General features: G+C 42.2%; 1 protein-coding gene across 1 annotated transcript in view; it reads right to left on the bottom strand.

Moving 5' to 3' along the window:
* The window catches only part of TRIM33 (tripartite motif containing 33), a 179,926-nt gene extending 162,986 nt beyond the window's left edge, over nucleotides 1–16,940 (bottom strand). Inside the window, exon 1 of the mRNA XM_007948924.2 lies at nucleotides 16,424–16,940. Within this exon, the coding sequence (XP_007947115.1) occupies nucleotides 16,424–16,940 (517 nt within the window). The remainder of the gene's footprint in view (nucleotides 1–16,423) is intronic.
* Between the last annotated feature and the right edge of the window lie 930 nt (nucleotides 16,941–17,870).

Here is a 17,870-nt window from a genome sequence, read left to right as displayed (position 1 = left end):
AAAAAAAAAAAAAAAAAGACTATATATCCTGTCAAAGGTGGAAAATTTGCAAGACTAGGCAAAACAAGGTAGTCCCATCAAGTTCCAGCTCTCACAGGTTTCCCTGTAAGGTAACATGAAAACGTTTTTACTTGGAGGTAATGTTATTTTTCAAATAAAAAACAGGAAGTCCAGAGAAATTCAAATAAACTTATCACAGCTAAGTCTCTCCTACTAATTCGGATACCCTGGACCTTGAATGAATACAACAAAAAATTTAAAAAAAAAAAAAAAAAAAAAAACCTCACTGCCACTGAGTTGATTCCAACTCACAGTGACCTCTTTTGGCTTTCTGAGACAGTAAATCTTTGTGGGAGTAGACTTACCAGTCTTCCTCCCATGGAGTGGCTGGTGCATTTGAACAGCCAACCTTCTGGTTAACAGTCAAATGCCTTAAACACTATGCCACCAGAGATCCTTACAGCAATAATTAGAGAGGAAAAACAGAAAACTATATCCATAATAAGAACAGTGTGGCTTACATTCAAAAGCATAAGGGCTAAAATTAATCATTTAATTTGCGTATAAGAAAAGGAAATCACCTCCAAACCAGCTTTGATGAAAAGCAGAAGCAATTTCAGCCATGAGTAATCTCTACTTCTAAACCATATTTCAATGAATACATAATTATTCTTAATTTATTATCAAGTGCCTATTATTCTCTAATAATATATGGCTATTACTTCTTCAGTAAGAGTCAGTGGGTTCAAGGTTCATTTCATGTATTCCTTTAAAATACCTCTCAACACCTGGAGGTAATAATGCTCAACAAACAGCAAAATATTTAATATTTGGAGAAGGAAGCTGAAAAATGCAGTGGTCTCTCTTAATCACTATTACAATTCTTCAGATTCATATGTACAGTAATAGAGTACAATGCTTCCAAAAATCCTACCCACATATCTCTGTATTACAGATGAAAAAACTGAATGACTTAAGTTTTTTTCGTCTGTATTTATCATGTGAGATTTCATTTTCAAGTCATTCTGCAGTGACTGTACAGAAATCTGTATAACTGGATACGAACATTCTATTAATAAACCACAAAGGGATGATAGGCCACAGTGGTCCAAGCTTCTTCTTCTGATAGTCATCTGTGATATTAGAAGTAGAAATTTAGAAAATCTGATTCTTCCAAATCCACCATGGATGAAAGGTCAAGCTGACACATCATACTCCCTGAAACCTAACTCATAACTGATGCCTAATACTCCTCCACTAAATCCAAACTTGAGACCTGGTATCACAAGCCATCATAATAAATATTTTAGGTTTTGAGGGCTAAGAGACAATATTAAGTGTATTACTGTGATAAAGTTGTTGTTGTCACTAGAGGTTGCTTCAATCATTTCAAAGTGAGCACAAACTTACATAACACTGAAGGGTATGTAGGAGTTGTCTATAAATCACACACTCCTAAGCAAAGGACTATCTGCATACACAGAGACCAAGGCTCAATGGTAGTTACAGGGGGGTGAGGAGCACTCAAAGATAGTAAACATCTTTATTTTTGATGATGGGAAAGTAGCATGCAATGTGAGTGAATTATACACAGCTTGATCAGGGTAAATTATGACACTGAGAAAAATGCACAAGAGAAAAGGATGGTTTTGGTAAACAATATGACTAATGCAATTTTCCATCAACACAAACAATAAGCAAAAAATGTGTGTGGTGATACAAATATGTATGTAGGCATATATGGGTACAAATATGTGGGTACATATGTGTGCACAGACATATTTATCTATAGGCATATGTGCACAGAGCCATGTGTGTACATGCAATTATATCCCTATATATATGGGGGACACAGTTTTAAATAGTTCTTAGACATAATCAAACACCTCAAGAAATTGGTTTTCTGGGTTTGAATACTTAGGACCACAGTCTCAGGGAACAATTCAATTGGTATAATACAGTTCATACAGTGTATGTTCATTCTACTTCTCAATGTGGTAACATCTGGAGTTTTAGAAGTTTGTGAGTAGCCATGTAAGATACAACTATGTATTACTCTCCACTTGTCCCACCTCAGAAACCCAACGGGGATCACTATGAGTCAGAAGCAAATCAATGGCAGTGAGTTTAGTGTTTTGTTTGTTTGGACCAAAAAAAGAAAGAAGAAAACCAAAAACTCAGGGAAGAAAGCAGTCTACGGACTAATAGTCAAAAAAGAACCATGGCCTCATCTACCCTGAGATCAGAACTACAGAGTAGCCAGCTATCACTACTGACATTTCTGATCAGGGCCACAGTACATGGATTCTTACAGAATAGGAGAAAAAGGTGGAACAGAACTTAAATTCTTAAAAAGTCCAGATTTACTGGACAAGTTGAGACCAGAGGACTCTCTAAGACTATCCTCCTGAGTTACTGGTTAAACCTTAAACTGAATTATCCCTGAGGTCACCTTCTAGCTAAATAATAGACTGGCTCATAAAATAAGGAATGACACCCGTGAGTAATGAGCTCTTTTTTAAAACAAAAATCGCTGATGAGACAAAATGGTTAAAAATTACTCGAAAGTAAAGATGAAAAAGGGAGCAGGAAAACTAGAGCACAGGGAATCCTTGGGTTACGAACAAGATCCATTCTTAACTGTGTCTTTAAGAATTTGTCAGAATAAATACTGTTCTTATTTAGCCTTACTTTAGTGCAAGAAAAGGCTTGAAGCCTTTTCAATTATTTAAAAGCTTCACGTGCAGCAAGTGAAGGTGATTGTGATTAAAGAATTTTTACAAGTAGGAGTTGGTTCAGTGGTTTCAAAGAAAGAGCAAATTTACATAATATTAAAGCAAGCCTTCAAACATGATGGCACTTCACTCAAAGATGACAGCAGACCACTGTGCTTTGAATGTGTATGTTGTTGTTGTTGTTGTTATGTGCCGTCGAGTCGGCCCGACTAATAGCGACCCCTCTTTGGGTTTCCGAGGCAGTATCACTACGGAAGTAGGATTGCCCAACCTTCCTTCCGAGGAGTGGCTGGTGGCTTTGAACCGCCAGCCGTCTGGTTAGCAGGCAAGTGTTTTAGCCACTGTGCTACCAGAGCTCCTTTGAATGTGTATGGCTCCCCACAATCCTGTCAATAATCCAATCTCATGCATCAGGCTCCTGAAAGGGCTCACTATGCCGCCTCCCAGTCTCCCATTCCAGGGCTTCAACCTGTAATTCTTCCTATTCCAGTTTTATGGTGACAAATCAAATTGTAAAAATTCTGGTCTGTTCCTGTTTCACTACATTGGCTATGACAGAACTAGTCTGAAGAGTGCTGTTATACTGTGGGAATTACAATCAATGTCAAAATAAATGTGTATAAATTGTTGAATGTGAAAGCAATATGCTCTGTAAACTTTCACCAAAATCACAAATTTTTTTTTAATTAATTTTTAATTCAAAACAACAATAAAAAAAGACAAGACCCACTGCAGCACTTTTGGAAACAACTGAAATGGCCATCAACAAATGAATTGATATGCAAAACATGGTATGTATAAAAATAATTTCCCATTTTATCACACATAATATTAAGAATTAAGATTTAATAAAACAATTTGGTATTAACTCATTAAGGGCAAGAAGTGAAACTTCCTTTGTGCCACTGATCAATTCCAACTCACAGCAACCCTACAGGACACCAAGTTTTCAACTAGCAGCTGAGCACATAACCACTGCATCATTCTCATTCCTTGGTAAGTGAAACTAGCATGAGATTTTGTTTGTTTTTAATTGTGTGTGGCAGTGAAGAACATAATAATTTTAAGTACAGTTTGGACTCACTACCTCGGTTCCTAAGGAACCCTGATGGCACAATGGTTAATATACAATGGTACAATGGTTAACTCAACTGCTAACCTAAAGGTAAGTGGTTTCAGCAGCTCCACAGGCGAAAAGGCGTGGCAATCTGCTCCATTAAAGATTACGACCTCAGAAACCTTTTGAGGCAGTTCTACTCTGCCACATAGGATCACTATGAATTAGAATTGAGCTCTGGTAGCATAGTGCCTAAAGCACTTGACTGCTAACCAGAAGGCAGGCGGTTCAAACCCACCAGCCCCTCCTTGGTAGGAAGATGGGGCAATCTACTTCTGTAGTGACACTGCCTCGGAAACCCAAGGAGGGGTCGCTATGAGTCGGGTGTGACTCGACGGCACGTAAGAACAACAACAAATGGCTCCTAACTTCATCTTGATTCCTGCCTAAGGTATCAGCAGTTTTACCCATTATTGTCCCATAAATATAAATGTCAGTATAGTAAATAAATAACACATTAATGTTATTATGAAAACAATTTTCATCTTGTGAACCCCTGAAAGTCTCAGGGACATCCTACCAACAAGGATCTGTGGACCACACTTTGAGAATTCACTGCATTAAGGTATTCTCACTCAGGGTCCCTTGAGAGGTATACACAGATGAGCAAATAAGCAATTAGATTGCCCTAACTAGAATTTTTGGTACATACCAAACATAAAAAAAACAGGATTCAGAATACTGCTTTGGTGCCAAATTCTAGGTATTCGGAAAGATTTAGAACTCAACTCATTTATTAGGAGTGCTACATCATTAGACTGTCAGAGAAGGGAAGTCCAAAGAAACAATTTCCCCTTCTGTCTCTTCTTTCTGCTTAATATGAGACAGAGGCAGTACAAAGACAATGAGAGACAGCTGGAAGATGACTGAAAAAATAGTATACCCACTCCTTATCCGTGTAATTAGGTTCCAAAGACCAGGTTGTTATAGGTAAATCAGCTTTATGAAGAAATGGAGAATGACCACATCAGGTGACAAAACAGAGGATTGTCTATATCATTACATAACTGCCAAACCACTGAGAATCATGGCCCAAGATGACATATAACTTTAACTCTCACAACCGAACACTCTCATCTCGGCATTCATTACTGACAGATATAATGTCATTAATGTGAAAAACAATCAGACAGATTTCTTACTATTGTCATAAATGTGAAATGTCAGGTAACAAGACAGTTAATAAGTGAAAAATAAGTGCATTATAATTTACTGAGGGCTTACTGTGTGCCAGGTACTACAGAAAGCACTGAGCAATGTTTTAACTCATTTAATTCTCACAATATGAAGCAGGTATAATTATTAACCACAATTTACAGACACTAGAGATGTTAAGTAACTTATCCATAATCATTCAAGTAGTAAATGACAGTTCAAAAATGAATTCAGATCAATCATACGAGAACAAAAGGGCAGGATTTATCCCAAAGCAAAGCTCAGAAGTCAGGAAGGGGCAGGAAAGAAGGATGAATGGAAACCAGGAACACAGGGAAGAGGAGGGAAGAGTGCCCTTACATTGAGGGAACTGCAACTAATGTTACGAAACAAAATGTTGAATGGAAAACTAACTTGCTCTGTAAACTTTCACCCAAACCACAACAAAAAAATGAATTCAGGTGGTCTGGCTCCTGAATTCTGTGTGCTTTATCAACCACAATGCTAACCTCATCTCACTGTTGTCAAGTCGGATCCAACTCACAGCAACCCATCCTTAGGTTTCCAAGGTGGTATCACTACAGAAGTAGACTGCCCCATCTTCCTTCCAAGGAGTAGCTGGTGGGTTTGAACCGCCAGCCTTCTGGTTAGCAGTCATATGCCTTAAGCACTATGACACCAGAGCTCCTACCACAATGTTGTAAGTTGTTAATAAGTTCTTCACCTTTCTTTTACTATGACTTTCTTTACGATGGTTACAAGATTATCATTCAAAAACTCAAACTTGTTTCTGTCAAATAGGACATTTGAGACAGTAGGGTGTATAAAGCCCCCAAACAGATAACCCACACACAGAGACTAAAACTGCTGAACAGTGCATGTACCCTGGGGACAGAACATCCAAAAGCTCAAATAGAAGGCTCCCCAGAGTGGCTCACCATAGATAGCATCTCTGCAAGGAGGTGCTCTTCACACTACACCCAAAGATCTTCTTACCCCATGAGATTTTTTTTTTTTTTTTACACAAACTGAAGAATTCAGAAATAGAATCAATCTCCCCATTGATGTTTCCATCACATCCATCCCCCACAATACTATGAGATTAAATTTATGTAGATATAACCAAATGGCATTTAAGATCATAGTATCAGAGAATTATATAAGAAATGAACTCAACTTCTTTATATTGCAGAACACATGGAAAGAGTGCTTAGGTGCCTTGCCCAAAATTACATAGCTAATTAACAGGTATACAAATGACTTCATGAATGAGAATTAACACAAAGCTGATTCCTAAGAGACAGAGAAGTATATCCCTGCTTTCCAACTTCTCCATTATCTCTGACACCAGCTTTGCTGCAATGTCTTGCAGACCACAGACAAGGTTGGTTATGCAAGTTTAACAGTGCAAAGGACAAAACTTCAGGAGTAACAGGATACAAGTCAGGAATAACAAAACAGAACTCAGAATTGAGGAATAGCAGGATTCAATTCAAGAGAAAATCAGGAAGAGCCTCACAAGCAGGGTCTAAAAGAATCTCTGAAGCAAACAGTATGTCCTTCCTTCATCAACCAGACCAGCTGTAGACAAGCTCTACACTGGAACAGCTCTCTCTCAAGGTAGCTCTCCAACAGCTACTCCACTTCGCAGTTCCAGGGCTTATATAAGCCAGCCCAGTGCTACAAAAAGGGATATCTTCCTTGTCAATTACAAGAGGGCCCTTGTAATCACAGGGACACTCCCCTTGTTAATATGAGGTTAGGGGCCCTTGTTAATTACAAAGAGAGCTTATTAATTACCAAGGGGGCACTCCTTGACAATTACAAGGACAAAGTAATCAATCCTTCAGGGTCAACAATTACTTAGGGGAAATCCCCTAAGTTGTTTTTTCCAAAAATCAAGGGCAAAAGACCACATAAGGGAACCCATTGCTCTGCAACAGCAGAACCCAATGCTACTTACTCCCAATCCAATTCATCATCCACATCACCATGCTAAGGTATACCCACACAAAGGTACAGTATCCTTCAATAAATCATTTGAGAGTTTGTTCAGATGCAGCAATATAAATTTGTATCTTTACTGATACATTACACAATCTTACATATCTACTACTGATAGCTATTCTGACTCAAGCTGAAATAGCACCCATCCCCCCCAAAAAAATCACAAAAGCACTTTTAAAAGCTATCTATAGTCAATATAAACTAGTTTAATATTTTGATTTTCTAAATATTGCAATAGTAAATCAGTCTTTCTCTTCAAAACAGTCAAATCCATGTTTCTCAGTTGGGTTAAATATCACTTGCATCACTATCACCTGAGGTACTTATTACAAATGTAGATTCCTGGAGTCCAACCCAAACCTAGTTAATCAGTCTCTGAAGAAGCTCACTAATATGCAATTAAATAAGCTCTACAGGTGATTCTTACTCATTCAAAAGCAATTAATTGAACATTCACTCTAAGTCTAGTGGGAAACCAGACAAACAAGTAAACATTTTGAATTTCAGACGTGCTATGGACAAAAATAATGTGCTATGTCAGAAAGTGACCCAGAGAGCTAATTTAAAATGAGTAATCAGAGTAGGCCTCTCTGAAGAGGTGACATTTGAATGATAGGCTGTCTTAGTCTCCTAGTGCTGCTGTAATAGAAATACCGCAAGTGGTGGGTGACTTTAACAAGCAGATAATTATTCTCCCTCAGTTTAGAAGACTACAAGTTCACATTCAGCACACCAGCTCTAGAGGAAGGCTTTCTCTTTCTGTCAGCTCTGGAGGAAGATCCTTGTTTCTTCAGCTTCTATTCCTTGGCTCAGCAGTGATCTTGATGAAGTGTGGCATCCATCTTCCCCGTCTTTGCTTCTCTTACTCAATTGTTTAATCTCTTTTATATCTCAAAAGAGACTGACTTAAAACATAATCTTGTCTTAATACCACAACAAAGGAAAACCATTCCCAAATGGGATTATAACCACATAACAGAGGTTAGGATTTATAGCATGTATTTTGGGGGGACACAATTCAATCCATAACAAAGGTCCTTTACTCAAGAACAATGACTCTCAAAGTTAAGTGTGCATGAGAATCAATTGCAGGACTTGTTAAAACAGACTCCTAGTCAGACATCTGAAGTGGGGCCCAAGACTCTGCATTACCAACAGCGTTTCAGGTGATCCTGATGCTACAGATCCAGGAACCACACTGAGAACTAATGGTCTAGAAGAAACAGCTAGAGCATATGAATAGTTTGGTGTGTTAGAGGAAGAGAAAAAATCCAGTTAGGAGGTAGGGAAAGGTACTGCTGCAGACCAAGGTCCTTGGGTGGTACAGTTTGTGCCTGACTACTAGCCTAAAGGTTGGCAGTTTGAACCCATCCAGCAGCACCACAAAACAAAGGCCTGGTGATCTACTTCCACAAAGATTACAACCAAGAAAACCTGACAGATTGGTTATATTCTGTAACACATGGAGTCACCATTGGTTGGAATCAACTTGACAGCAACAGGTTTGGTTTCATTGTTGCAGAACCACTTAAGAAAGATGGTAGGTTAAACTACCATCTATGGCTCTCCTCCAAACCAAAGATTAAGACCCGGGTTAATCAATAATACCTAGCACTAGTAAAGTGTTTTCACACGTTTTATTAGACTTAAGTGAGATTTAACTGAAGAACTACTATTAGCTACATTTTAGAGACAAAGAAACTAAGGAACACAGACATTATGAACTTCCTCTAAAGTAAAATGACGTAAGTAGCAGAATGTGAACACTATAAATCCAGTATTTCCAACACAATATGCCCACTTTTTAAAGCACAAAGCAAAGGGTATATACAGACATTAATACTGAAAAATTATCTTCCAGTTTCTAGACTCCCTGGCTATAAAAACACAGTGGCTCCAAACTCAATTAGTTCTAGCTATTGGTCGGAAAGCAACATTACCTTAAGACTGACAGTATCTAGTCACGTCTACTTATTTCTCCATGGGGGCAGTAGTGGTTCAGTGGTAGCATTCTAGTTGTCCATGTAGGAGACCTAGGCTGCCTTTCCAGCCAACCCACCACCAGTCTGTCAGTGGAGGTTTGGCTGCTATGATGCTGAACAGGCTTGAGCAAAGCTTCCAGACAATCAATCATGGGGATAGTGCTGGACCAGGCAGCATTTTATAGTTGTGCAGGAGGTCACCATGAGTCAGGACCAACTCAACGGCAGCTAACAACAACACATCTCTGCTACTTCAAAAACAAAACGGAGAAGTAAAAAAAGAATTTAGAGTATTGTCCTCTCTTCTCTACAAATTTCAGTGAAACAATTTCATAACCTTAATCCTTCAATCGTATCAATTAAGCCCAATTTTCATTTTGTGTTCCATTAAATCTCTCATCTAATGCAGGTTCTGACAAGAACAATGAATCCCATGAGTCTTACTATACTCCTGAGCCATGAGCGGGTATCCACTATACACCTATTGTATCTATCATCACTCTATCAACCAAATCCTACTTCTAACATCCTTAACCTGCATGTCCCAAAAATACTTAAAGCTCAAAAATCCAAAATGAAAATCATTATATTCCCACACACATACTACATACATACACTACACATACCTGCTTCTGTGCCAGAATTCCTCATTTGCATTAATAGCACTGCCACCACCAAATGAAAAACGTGAAGTCTAAATATGTTTGTCTCCCTCACAGCAACCTCAATGCCCCTCTACCTCCATTCCTAAGGTCACTTTACATTTGTTGTTAGGTGCCATTGAGTCAGCTCTGTCTCATAGTGAACCTAAGTACAACAGAATGAAACAATGCCCAGTCTTCTGCCAGCCTCACAATCCTTTAGATACCTGAGCCCATCACTGCAGCCACTGTGCCAATCCATCTTGTTGAGGGCCTTCCCCTTTTTCGTTGACTCTACTCTACCAAACATGATATCCTTCTCCAGAACGGTCCCTTCTGACATGACCAAAATAGGTCAGACAAAGTCTGGCCATTCTTGCTTCTAAGAAGCATTCCAGCTACACTTCTTCCAGGGCAGATTTCTTAAAACTTTTAGCAGTCCATGGTACTTTCAGAATTCTTGGCCTACACCACAACTAAAGAGTATCAACTCTTCTTCAGTCTTCCTTATTTATTGTTCAGCTCTCACATGCATATGAGGTGATTGAAAAATACCATGCCTTGGGTTAGGCATACCTTAGTGTTCAAAGAGACATCTTTACTCTTCAGCACTTTAAGGAGGTCTTTTGCAACAGATTTGCCCAGTGTAATACATCATTTGATGTCCTGACTGCTACTTCCATTGGTGTTGATTGTGGAACTTAAGTAATACGAAATGTTTGACAACTTCAATCTTTTCTCCATTTATCATGATGCTGCTTATTGGTCCTGTTGGGAGGATTTTCGTTTTATGCTGAGATATAATCCATACTGCAGACTGTATTCTTCAATCTTCATCAGTAAGTGCTTCAAGTCATTCTCACTTTCAGCAAGCAAAGTTGTGTCATCTCTGTATCGCAGGTTGTCAATGATTCTTCCTCCAGTCCTGATGCCACGTTCTTCATATAGTCCAGCTTCTCGGATTATTTGCTCAGCATACAGATTGAGTAAGTGTGGTGAAAGGATATAACCCTGTAATCAATTAGCTATCATTTCATTAGTAACTACCATGTACTATTCACTTAAAGGAACCCTGGTGGCACAGTAATTAAACACTTGGCTGCTAACCAAAAGGTCAGTGGTCAGAACTCACTAGCAGCTCCATAGGAGAACGCTGTGGCTGTTGGCTTCTGTAAAGATTACAGTTTTGAAACCCAGTAGGACAGTTCTACTCTGTCCTATAGAGTCACTAAAAGTCAGAATTGACTCAAAGGCATCATGTACTAGTTACTTAACACATTTTATCTCATTTCATCCTCTCAATAATTTATGAAGTAGGTATTTTTCTTCCTGTTTTACAAATAAGAAAAGTCAGGCTAAGAAAAAGTAAAAGTAATCTGTTCAAGTCATGAGTAGAAAGTGGCAAAGCAGACCTGCAAACTGAAGTATGTCTCACTGAGTCCATACTGTCCCCTGCACTAAAATGCTTTCTTCTTTAACACCTGATGTCAGTCTTTTAATGGAGCTCTGGTAGCGTAGTGCCTAAGGCATCTGACTGTTAACCAGAAGGTTGGCATTTCAAACCACCAGCTGCTCTCCAGAAGGGCAATCTACTTCTGTAAAGATCTACCACCCTGGAGACCCAATGGGGGTTGCTATGAGTTGGAATCAACTCTATGGCAGTGAGTTTGGTTTGGTTTTGGTATCAGTCTTTTTATTATCTATTCCAAATACTAATTTCTCACCTAGATTACTACCACAATTCTCATGACTTGTTTCCAGGCTTCCAGTCTTGCCTTCCCTCATCCTCAATGTTGTTCCAAGTGATCTTTCTGAAACGTAAATCTGATTCTTTTATCTTCTTGATATAAAAGCCCTAAAGAACTCCACTTAGTCTATACTGTACAGAATATACCCTTCAGAATAAATCACAAGCCCTTTATTTTAGCAAAGCTCCACAATCCCTTACCTGCAATTTTGAAACTGAAAAAGCTCTGAAATTTTAAAAGTTTGTCCATGAATCTGCAACAAAACCTACCCTGAACTGCAGGAGTCTAAATATTGTCTAAGGAGCTCTGGTGGCATAGTAGATAAGGCATTTGGCTGCTAACCAGGTTAGCGGTTCAAACCCACCAGCTGCTCCATGGAAGGAAGATGGGGCAATCTACTTCCATAAAGATTTACTGCCTCAGAACCCCAATCAGGGTCGCTATGAGTTTGCCAAAGGGGCAAGGAGGCTGCATCTTCTGACCTCCTCTAACCCCACAAGAGGAAGACAAAATCACCATCAGTAGCCCAAGGCCTATTCCTGCGAGGCCAAACATGCTGCCTCCCTCCAGCCCTTTCACCAACTGTTCCTCCCGTAGCACCCATGACCTCTCTGCTGAATTTGATGATTTGCTGCAGTGGCCACACAGAACTCACAGATTATGCAGTTTACTAGGGAAGCACCAGACTACAATTCAAGTTCAGAAATGCATTCAGTCTCTTGCAGCCAGTCTCAGTAGCACATTGCTCTTTCAGTAGTGCATGTCTCTTGCGTCTTTCTCATTAGTGCATGTCTCTCGCATCTCTCTCTCAGCAGTACGGGTCTCTTGTGTCTCTCTCTAAGCAATGCATGTCTCTCATGTCTCTCAGGAGCGCATTTCTCTCAGCAGCATGCCTTTCTCAGCCAGGAGTCAGAGAGACTCCTTCTGCCTCTAGGAGCGCTCTTCTTGAGCCTGGCAGAGTGGCCAAACTAACCAACCCCAACATCAGAATTCTATACACCTGAGAGAGAGTAAACTTCACAAAAGATTGCTTCCTATCACTCGCAACAGAAATACCCCAGGTGGATAATTTTAACAATCAGGAGCTACTCTCAGCGGCTCACAACAAATTCCACCATGGACTTTACAAACACTTATGAGTAGAAAAGCCACACTATGTAATTTACTACACCTCAGAGTTGGAATTGACTCCATGGCACTGACTTTTTTGGAGTTTTATTTATTATCTACAACTCCCTGGGTGGCATAAATAAGGTGCACTCAGCTACTAATTTACTAGTTGAAAAGAGGGGTGGTTGGAACCCACAGAGTGGCGCTTACAAAAAGATTATAGCCAAAAGGGCAGCATTTGCCTAAAAACAAATAAAGAAGGCAGGAAAGAAGGACAAATGGAAATAGGGAACCCAGGGAGAAAGTGGGAAAAGTGCTGTTTCATTGTGGGGATTGCAACTAATGTCACAAAACAAAATGTATATAAATTGTTGAATGGAAAACTTTCACCCAAACCACAATAAAATGATAAAATTTAAAAAAAAAAAAAAAAATTGACATGTTGAATACCAATGACCAAAGAGCAGACAAGCTGTGTCATCCTACAACATGTCCAAGGACATCATCATATGTGAAGAAAGTAAAAGGTCATTACAAAGACAGGAAAGAAACAAAAGACCAAAATGGATGTCAGAAGGAAGAAATGATGAAGTATAAGAGCTGAACAGAAGATTTCAGAGGGCAGCTGGAAAAGACAAAGTATTATAATAAAATGTGTAAAAACCTGAAGTTAGAAAATCAAAAGAGCAGAACATGCTCAGCGTTTCTCAAGCTGAAAGGACTGAAGAAAAAATTCAAGTCTCAAGTTGCAATACTGAAGGATTCTGTTGTTGTTGTTGTTGTTATGTGCCGTCGAGTCAAACCCGACTCATAGCGACCCCTCCTTGGGTTTCCGAGGCAGTATCACTACGGAAGTAGGATTGCCCAACCTTCCTTCCGAGGAGTGGCTGGTGGGTTTGAACCGCCAGCCGTCTGGTTAGCAGGCAAGTGTCTTAGCCACTATGCTACCAGAGCTCCCACTGAAGGATTCTAGATGAGAAAAATAAAGAACAATGCAGAAAACATCAAAGATGGAAGGAATACAGACTCACTGTACCAAAAAACCATTTCAGGAGGCAGCATATGATCAAGAACCAAGGGTACTAAGGGAAGAAGTCCAAGCTTCACGGAAAACCAAGTCAATGCCAACTCATAGCGACCCCCATTGAGTTTCCAAGGCTGTAAATCTTTAAGCAAGAAACGGCTTCATCTTTCTTCTGCACAGCAGCTGGTGGGTTCAAACCACTGACCTTTGGATTAGCAGCCAAATGCCTTAACCACTACACCACAAGAGTTCACTGAGGGTACTGGCAAAAAAAACAGGCTCTAAGGCACTCCTCGGAAGAAAGGTTGGGCAATCTACTTCCATAGTGATACTGCCTCAGAAACCCAAGGACAGGTCGCTATGAGTCAAAATTGATTCGATGGCAGTGAGTTTGGTTTGGTTTGGTTGTGGAAGAACTGATAGGATACCAACTGAGATGCTTCAACAAACAGATGCAATGCCAGAAGCACTCACTTGTCTATGCCAAGAAAAAAAACCTCACTACCAACGGGTCTGATCCGACTCCTAGCGAGTCTCTCCTTGGGTTTTCGAGGTGGTATCACTACGAAGTAGATTGCCCAAACTTGCAAAATAGCCCTACCTAGCCAACCAACTGGAAGAGGTCCATATTTGTACCCATTCCAAAGAAAGGTGATGCCACAGAATGCAGAAATTATCAAGCAATATCATTATTATCACAGGCAAGTAAAATTTTGCTGTAAAGATTACAGCTTAGGAAATCCTGAGACAGCCCTACCCAGTTAAATAGGATAGCTATGAGTTCCAATCAACTTGACAGCCCACAACAGTTAAAACATTATCCCAATTTGCAAATTGTATATTAAATAAACTTCAATTTCTAAAAAAAAAAGATTATAGTCAAGGATATCCTATGGAGCAGTTCTACTCCGTCACACATGGGTTTGCCATGAGCTGGAATTCACTAGACATTTATTGTCTATTCTTCCCATTAGCATAATTTTCACTGCAGAAACAATGTGTTTGATCCAGGGCTTTGAAGCAATTCATTCTAAAAATCTATGCTTCCACTCCAGATATACTAATCAGAATCTACATTTTAGTAAGAATCATATGGGGACCAGTAAGAATCACCTGAGAATCTTGTTAAACTGTAGGTTCTGATTCAGTAAATCAGAAATAAAGAGCTCTGACAGTGTGGTGGTTCAGGCACTTGGCTACTAACCAAAATGTCTGTGGTTCAACCCCTTCAGCCGCTCCTTGAAAGAAAGATGAAGCAGTTTGCTTCCATGAAGATTTACAGCCTTGGAAACCTAATGGGGGCTCACTACGAGTCAGAATCAATTCAATGGCAGTGAGTTTGGTTTTTGGTTTTGGGGGTATCAGCAGGGGGTAGAACCAAAATGAATTGGTTAGAAGCCCTAGTTGTGTCTAACACAAGTTGTGTTAATCCAGACCCCAATTGAAAATATAAGAGACCTTATCAAGGGGAAAAGAAAATAGGAAAATTTCTTAAGTTCACAACACAACTAGCAGCCCATCACCAATCTAACTTCCCCCAGTCACCTTCCATATCCCTTAGCTCCCCAAACAATTGCCATGGAGTCAATTCTGACTCATAGAGACCCTATAGGACAGAGTAGAACTGCCCCCAAAGGGTTTCCAAGACTGTAAAATCTTTATGAAAGTAGGCTACCTCATCTTTCTCCCAAGGAGTGGCTGGTGGGTTCCAACCGCCAACGTTTGGTTAGCAGCCAAATAAATGCCTTAACCATTGAGCCACCACAGTGGCTTCGCTCCAGAGCTATGGATAAAACTCACTGCCACCAAAAGGATTCTGACTACACTAAAAGACAAGGTAGAACTGACCCATAGGGTTTCCTGAATAACTTTCCTATCCTATGAGCTACTCACCCTTCAAGAAATCTACTCTAGGGTTTCCCCTTGGTGAAGTTTCCCTGACCTTCCATCCTTTGTACTTCAACCTCTGTCCCAAGCATCGTGTTGTGTATTTGTTTCCCCTATTAGACTACAACTGAGCATCACTGAATATTTTATTCAATCCTAGCACAGCGTCTAAAACATCAGGGGCTCATTAATTTACAATGAACTGTAACAAATTCATGCTCATCTCTCCCTAACTCCCAATTCCCTTCAAAGTTCATGTCTCCTTCACCCCAAAACCTTAGTATTTTTTTTCCTTCTCAAACATTCAGGCCCCTTACTACTACTCCATTCCCATGCCCAATTACTACTAAACTAGCTGCCATTTCATTAATAACTACTAGTCATTTTACACATTCTATTTTATTTCATTCTCTCAATAACCCTATGAGGTAGGTATTCCTCCTTGTCAATGTCATCTCAAAATTACTTTCTAACAAACGCCTTCTCTTGGCCCCAAACTCTCCCTCCAATTCCCCTTTTTCCTCCTCTATTTAATCCTACTCCCTTTTTCTCCTAACCGTAACAGGCCAAATGCCCTCCCTCCCGGCAAGCTATCCTCACAGCCGGTATCTCCTACTCCCTCCCTTTCTTTCCTTCCTGGGACCCTCCTACTCAAAACGTTTCTCACAACCGGTTTCTCAACACCTCTTCTCTCACAGTCCGGGTCCACTCGCTCCCGAACCAGCGCTGGATCCGAGTCCACGCCTTCCCGGCCCGTGCCCGCACATCACAACCTCCCTTGCTGTCTGTGTCCCCTCCCCCAGTCTCTCGCAGCTAGCACCCCTCCCTGCACTCTCCCCGCATCTCTTACGGTCCAGCTTCTCTGGAAATCTTCCCAGGGGACCGTGTCTTTTACCCCAGACCCCTCAGAGTCGCGGCAGTTCGAGCAGCCCCAGACCTGGGCACCTATGTCCCCAGACCCTCATCGGCTCTGTAAATCTCCTGCGGCCCAGACCTCAGGCAGGGCCTCCTGCTCACCTTGCTGGATGTCGCCGTTGGTGACCCCCGGGACAGGAACGCTGAGCTGGCGCTCCGGCTCGGGTAGGCAGCGCCGGCAGAAGGAGTGAAGACAGGGCAGCAGCTTGGGCTCCGCCTCACGCCGGCTCTGCAAGCTTTGCTGACACACGGCGCAGGTGTCCAGGAGAGAGGCTGGCGGTGCAGGCGGCGGCCCAGCCGAGGGACCCGGAGCAGGAGCCGAGGCTGGAGCTGGGGTCGGCGTCGATACCGCCCCCCCAGGAACTCCGGCGCCCACTGAGGCCGCAGGGGCTGAGGCAGCCGGGGCTGAGCCTGAGGAGGCCGCGGCCACCCCCCCGTCTTCGGGCCCAGCCGCGCTGCTCTCTGCGCCGGCCTTGCCGCCTTCCTCCTCCTCCTCCTCCACAAGCACCGCGGCGAGAGGCGGCTCCGCCTCCAGCGCCGCGGGCCCGGCAGTTACCGGCGCGCTGCCGCTGCCCCCGCCGCCGCTCTCAGCCTCGCCGCCGCCTTTGTTTTCCGCCATGTTTTCCTCTTTGAACCCGCCGGACCGCCCCGCGCCGCCCGCCGCCCGCGCCGCCGCCGCCGCCCCCAGCCCCAACCGCAGCGAGAGCGGCCGCCGAGAATGAGCAGGCGAGCGAACGAACGAGAGCGCGCGCGCACGCGGCGCCCCCGCCCTCGCGTCGGGCGGTTGAAGGAGGGCGGGCTCGGCGCGCGCACGTACGAAAACCCGGCCTCCAGAGGGAGGCGGGAGCGGGGCGCGCGGGCGCAGTACTCTCCCTGCCGCCCCTGCGGGCCTCCAAGGCCGGTTGCTTGCTTCTGCGTTGCGGCTGTTCACCTCGCAGTGAGCTTTTAAAGCTGGAGCCTGTTGGCGCTGGACAGCTTTTGGCTGAGGATGGAAATGAGCTCAGCAGCAGAGAGATCCGGAGAGAGGAGCGGAAAAGGATGAAAGGAGAGGAGGCCAGGCCGATTGCGGCAGGAGCGAGCGTCTCCTGGGCGGTGTCGTTCCCAGCGGCAGGAGCTTCTTTGCGAAAGCCTCACCTGCCGCGCGATCGGGTGTCGGGGCCTCTGGCTCGGGAGATGCTGCTCTTCTGGATCTCTCTGCTTTAACTAGCCGCGTTCCTTTCGTGGGCTGTAGCTCAGGGGAGCCGTGAAGTGGGACTTTAAAAATTAAAAAACTGGGGTCCTACCAAAAATGGGGTGAACAAACCTGGCGAGGAAAAAAATCTTTTAACAGCTATTTTCAGTTTAAGTTAATTAATTCTCAAACATTGCCACACATCATAAAACCAACTGAGGAGCTTTATCAAAGAAGCAGAGACGTCAGGGCCACACCCCAGACCTGAATCAGGAAGTGAAGCAAAAGGCTGATTATACTGTTCATCAGTTTTAGGAACCAGCGATCCAACCAGTATTATGTCTTTCTGAACGTCCCACTTAGTGTTTCTGGAGTGAG

The sequence above is a fragment of the Orycteropus afer genome, unplaced genomic scaffold (genome assembly GCF_000298275.1).
Source record: "Orycteropus afer afer isolate SDZICR_OR568_19922 unplaced genomic scaffold, OryAfe1.0 scaffold00010, whole genome shotgun sequence".
NCBI classification, from domain to species: Eukaryota; Metazoa; Chordata; class Mammalia; order Tubulidentata; family Orycteropodidae; genus Orycteropus; species Orycteropus afer.
This window is presented reverse-complemented; position numbering and strand designations above follow the sequence as displayed.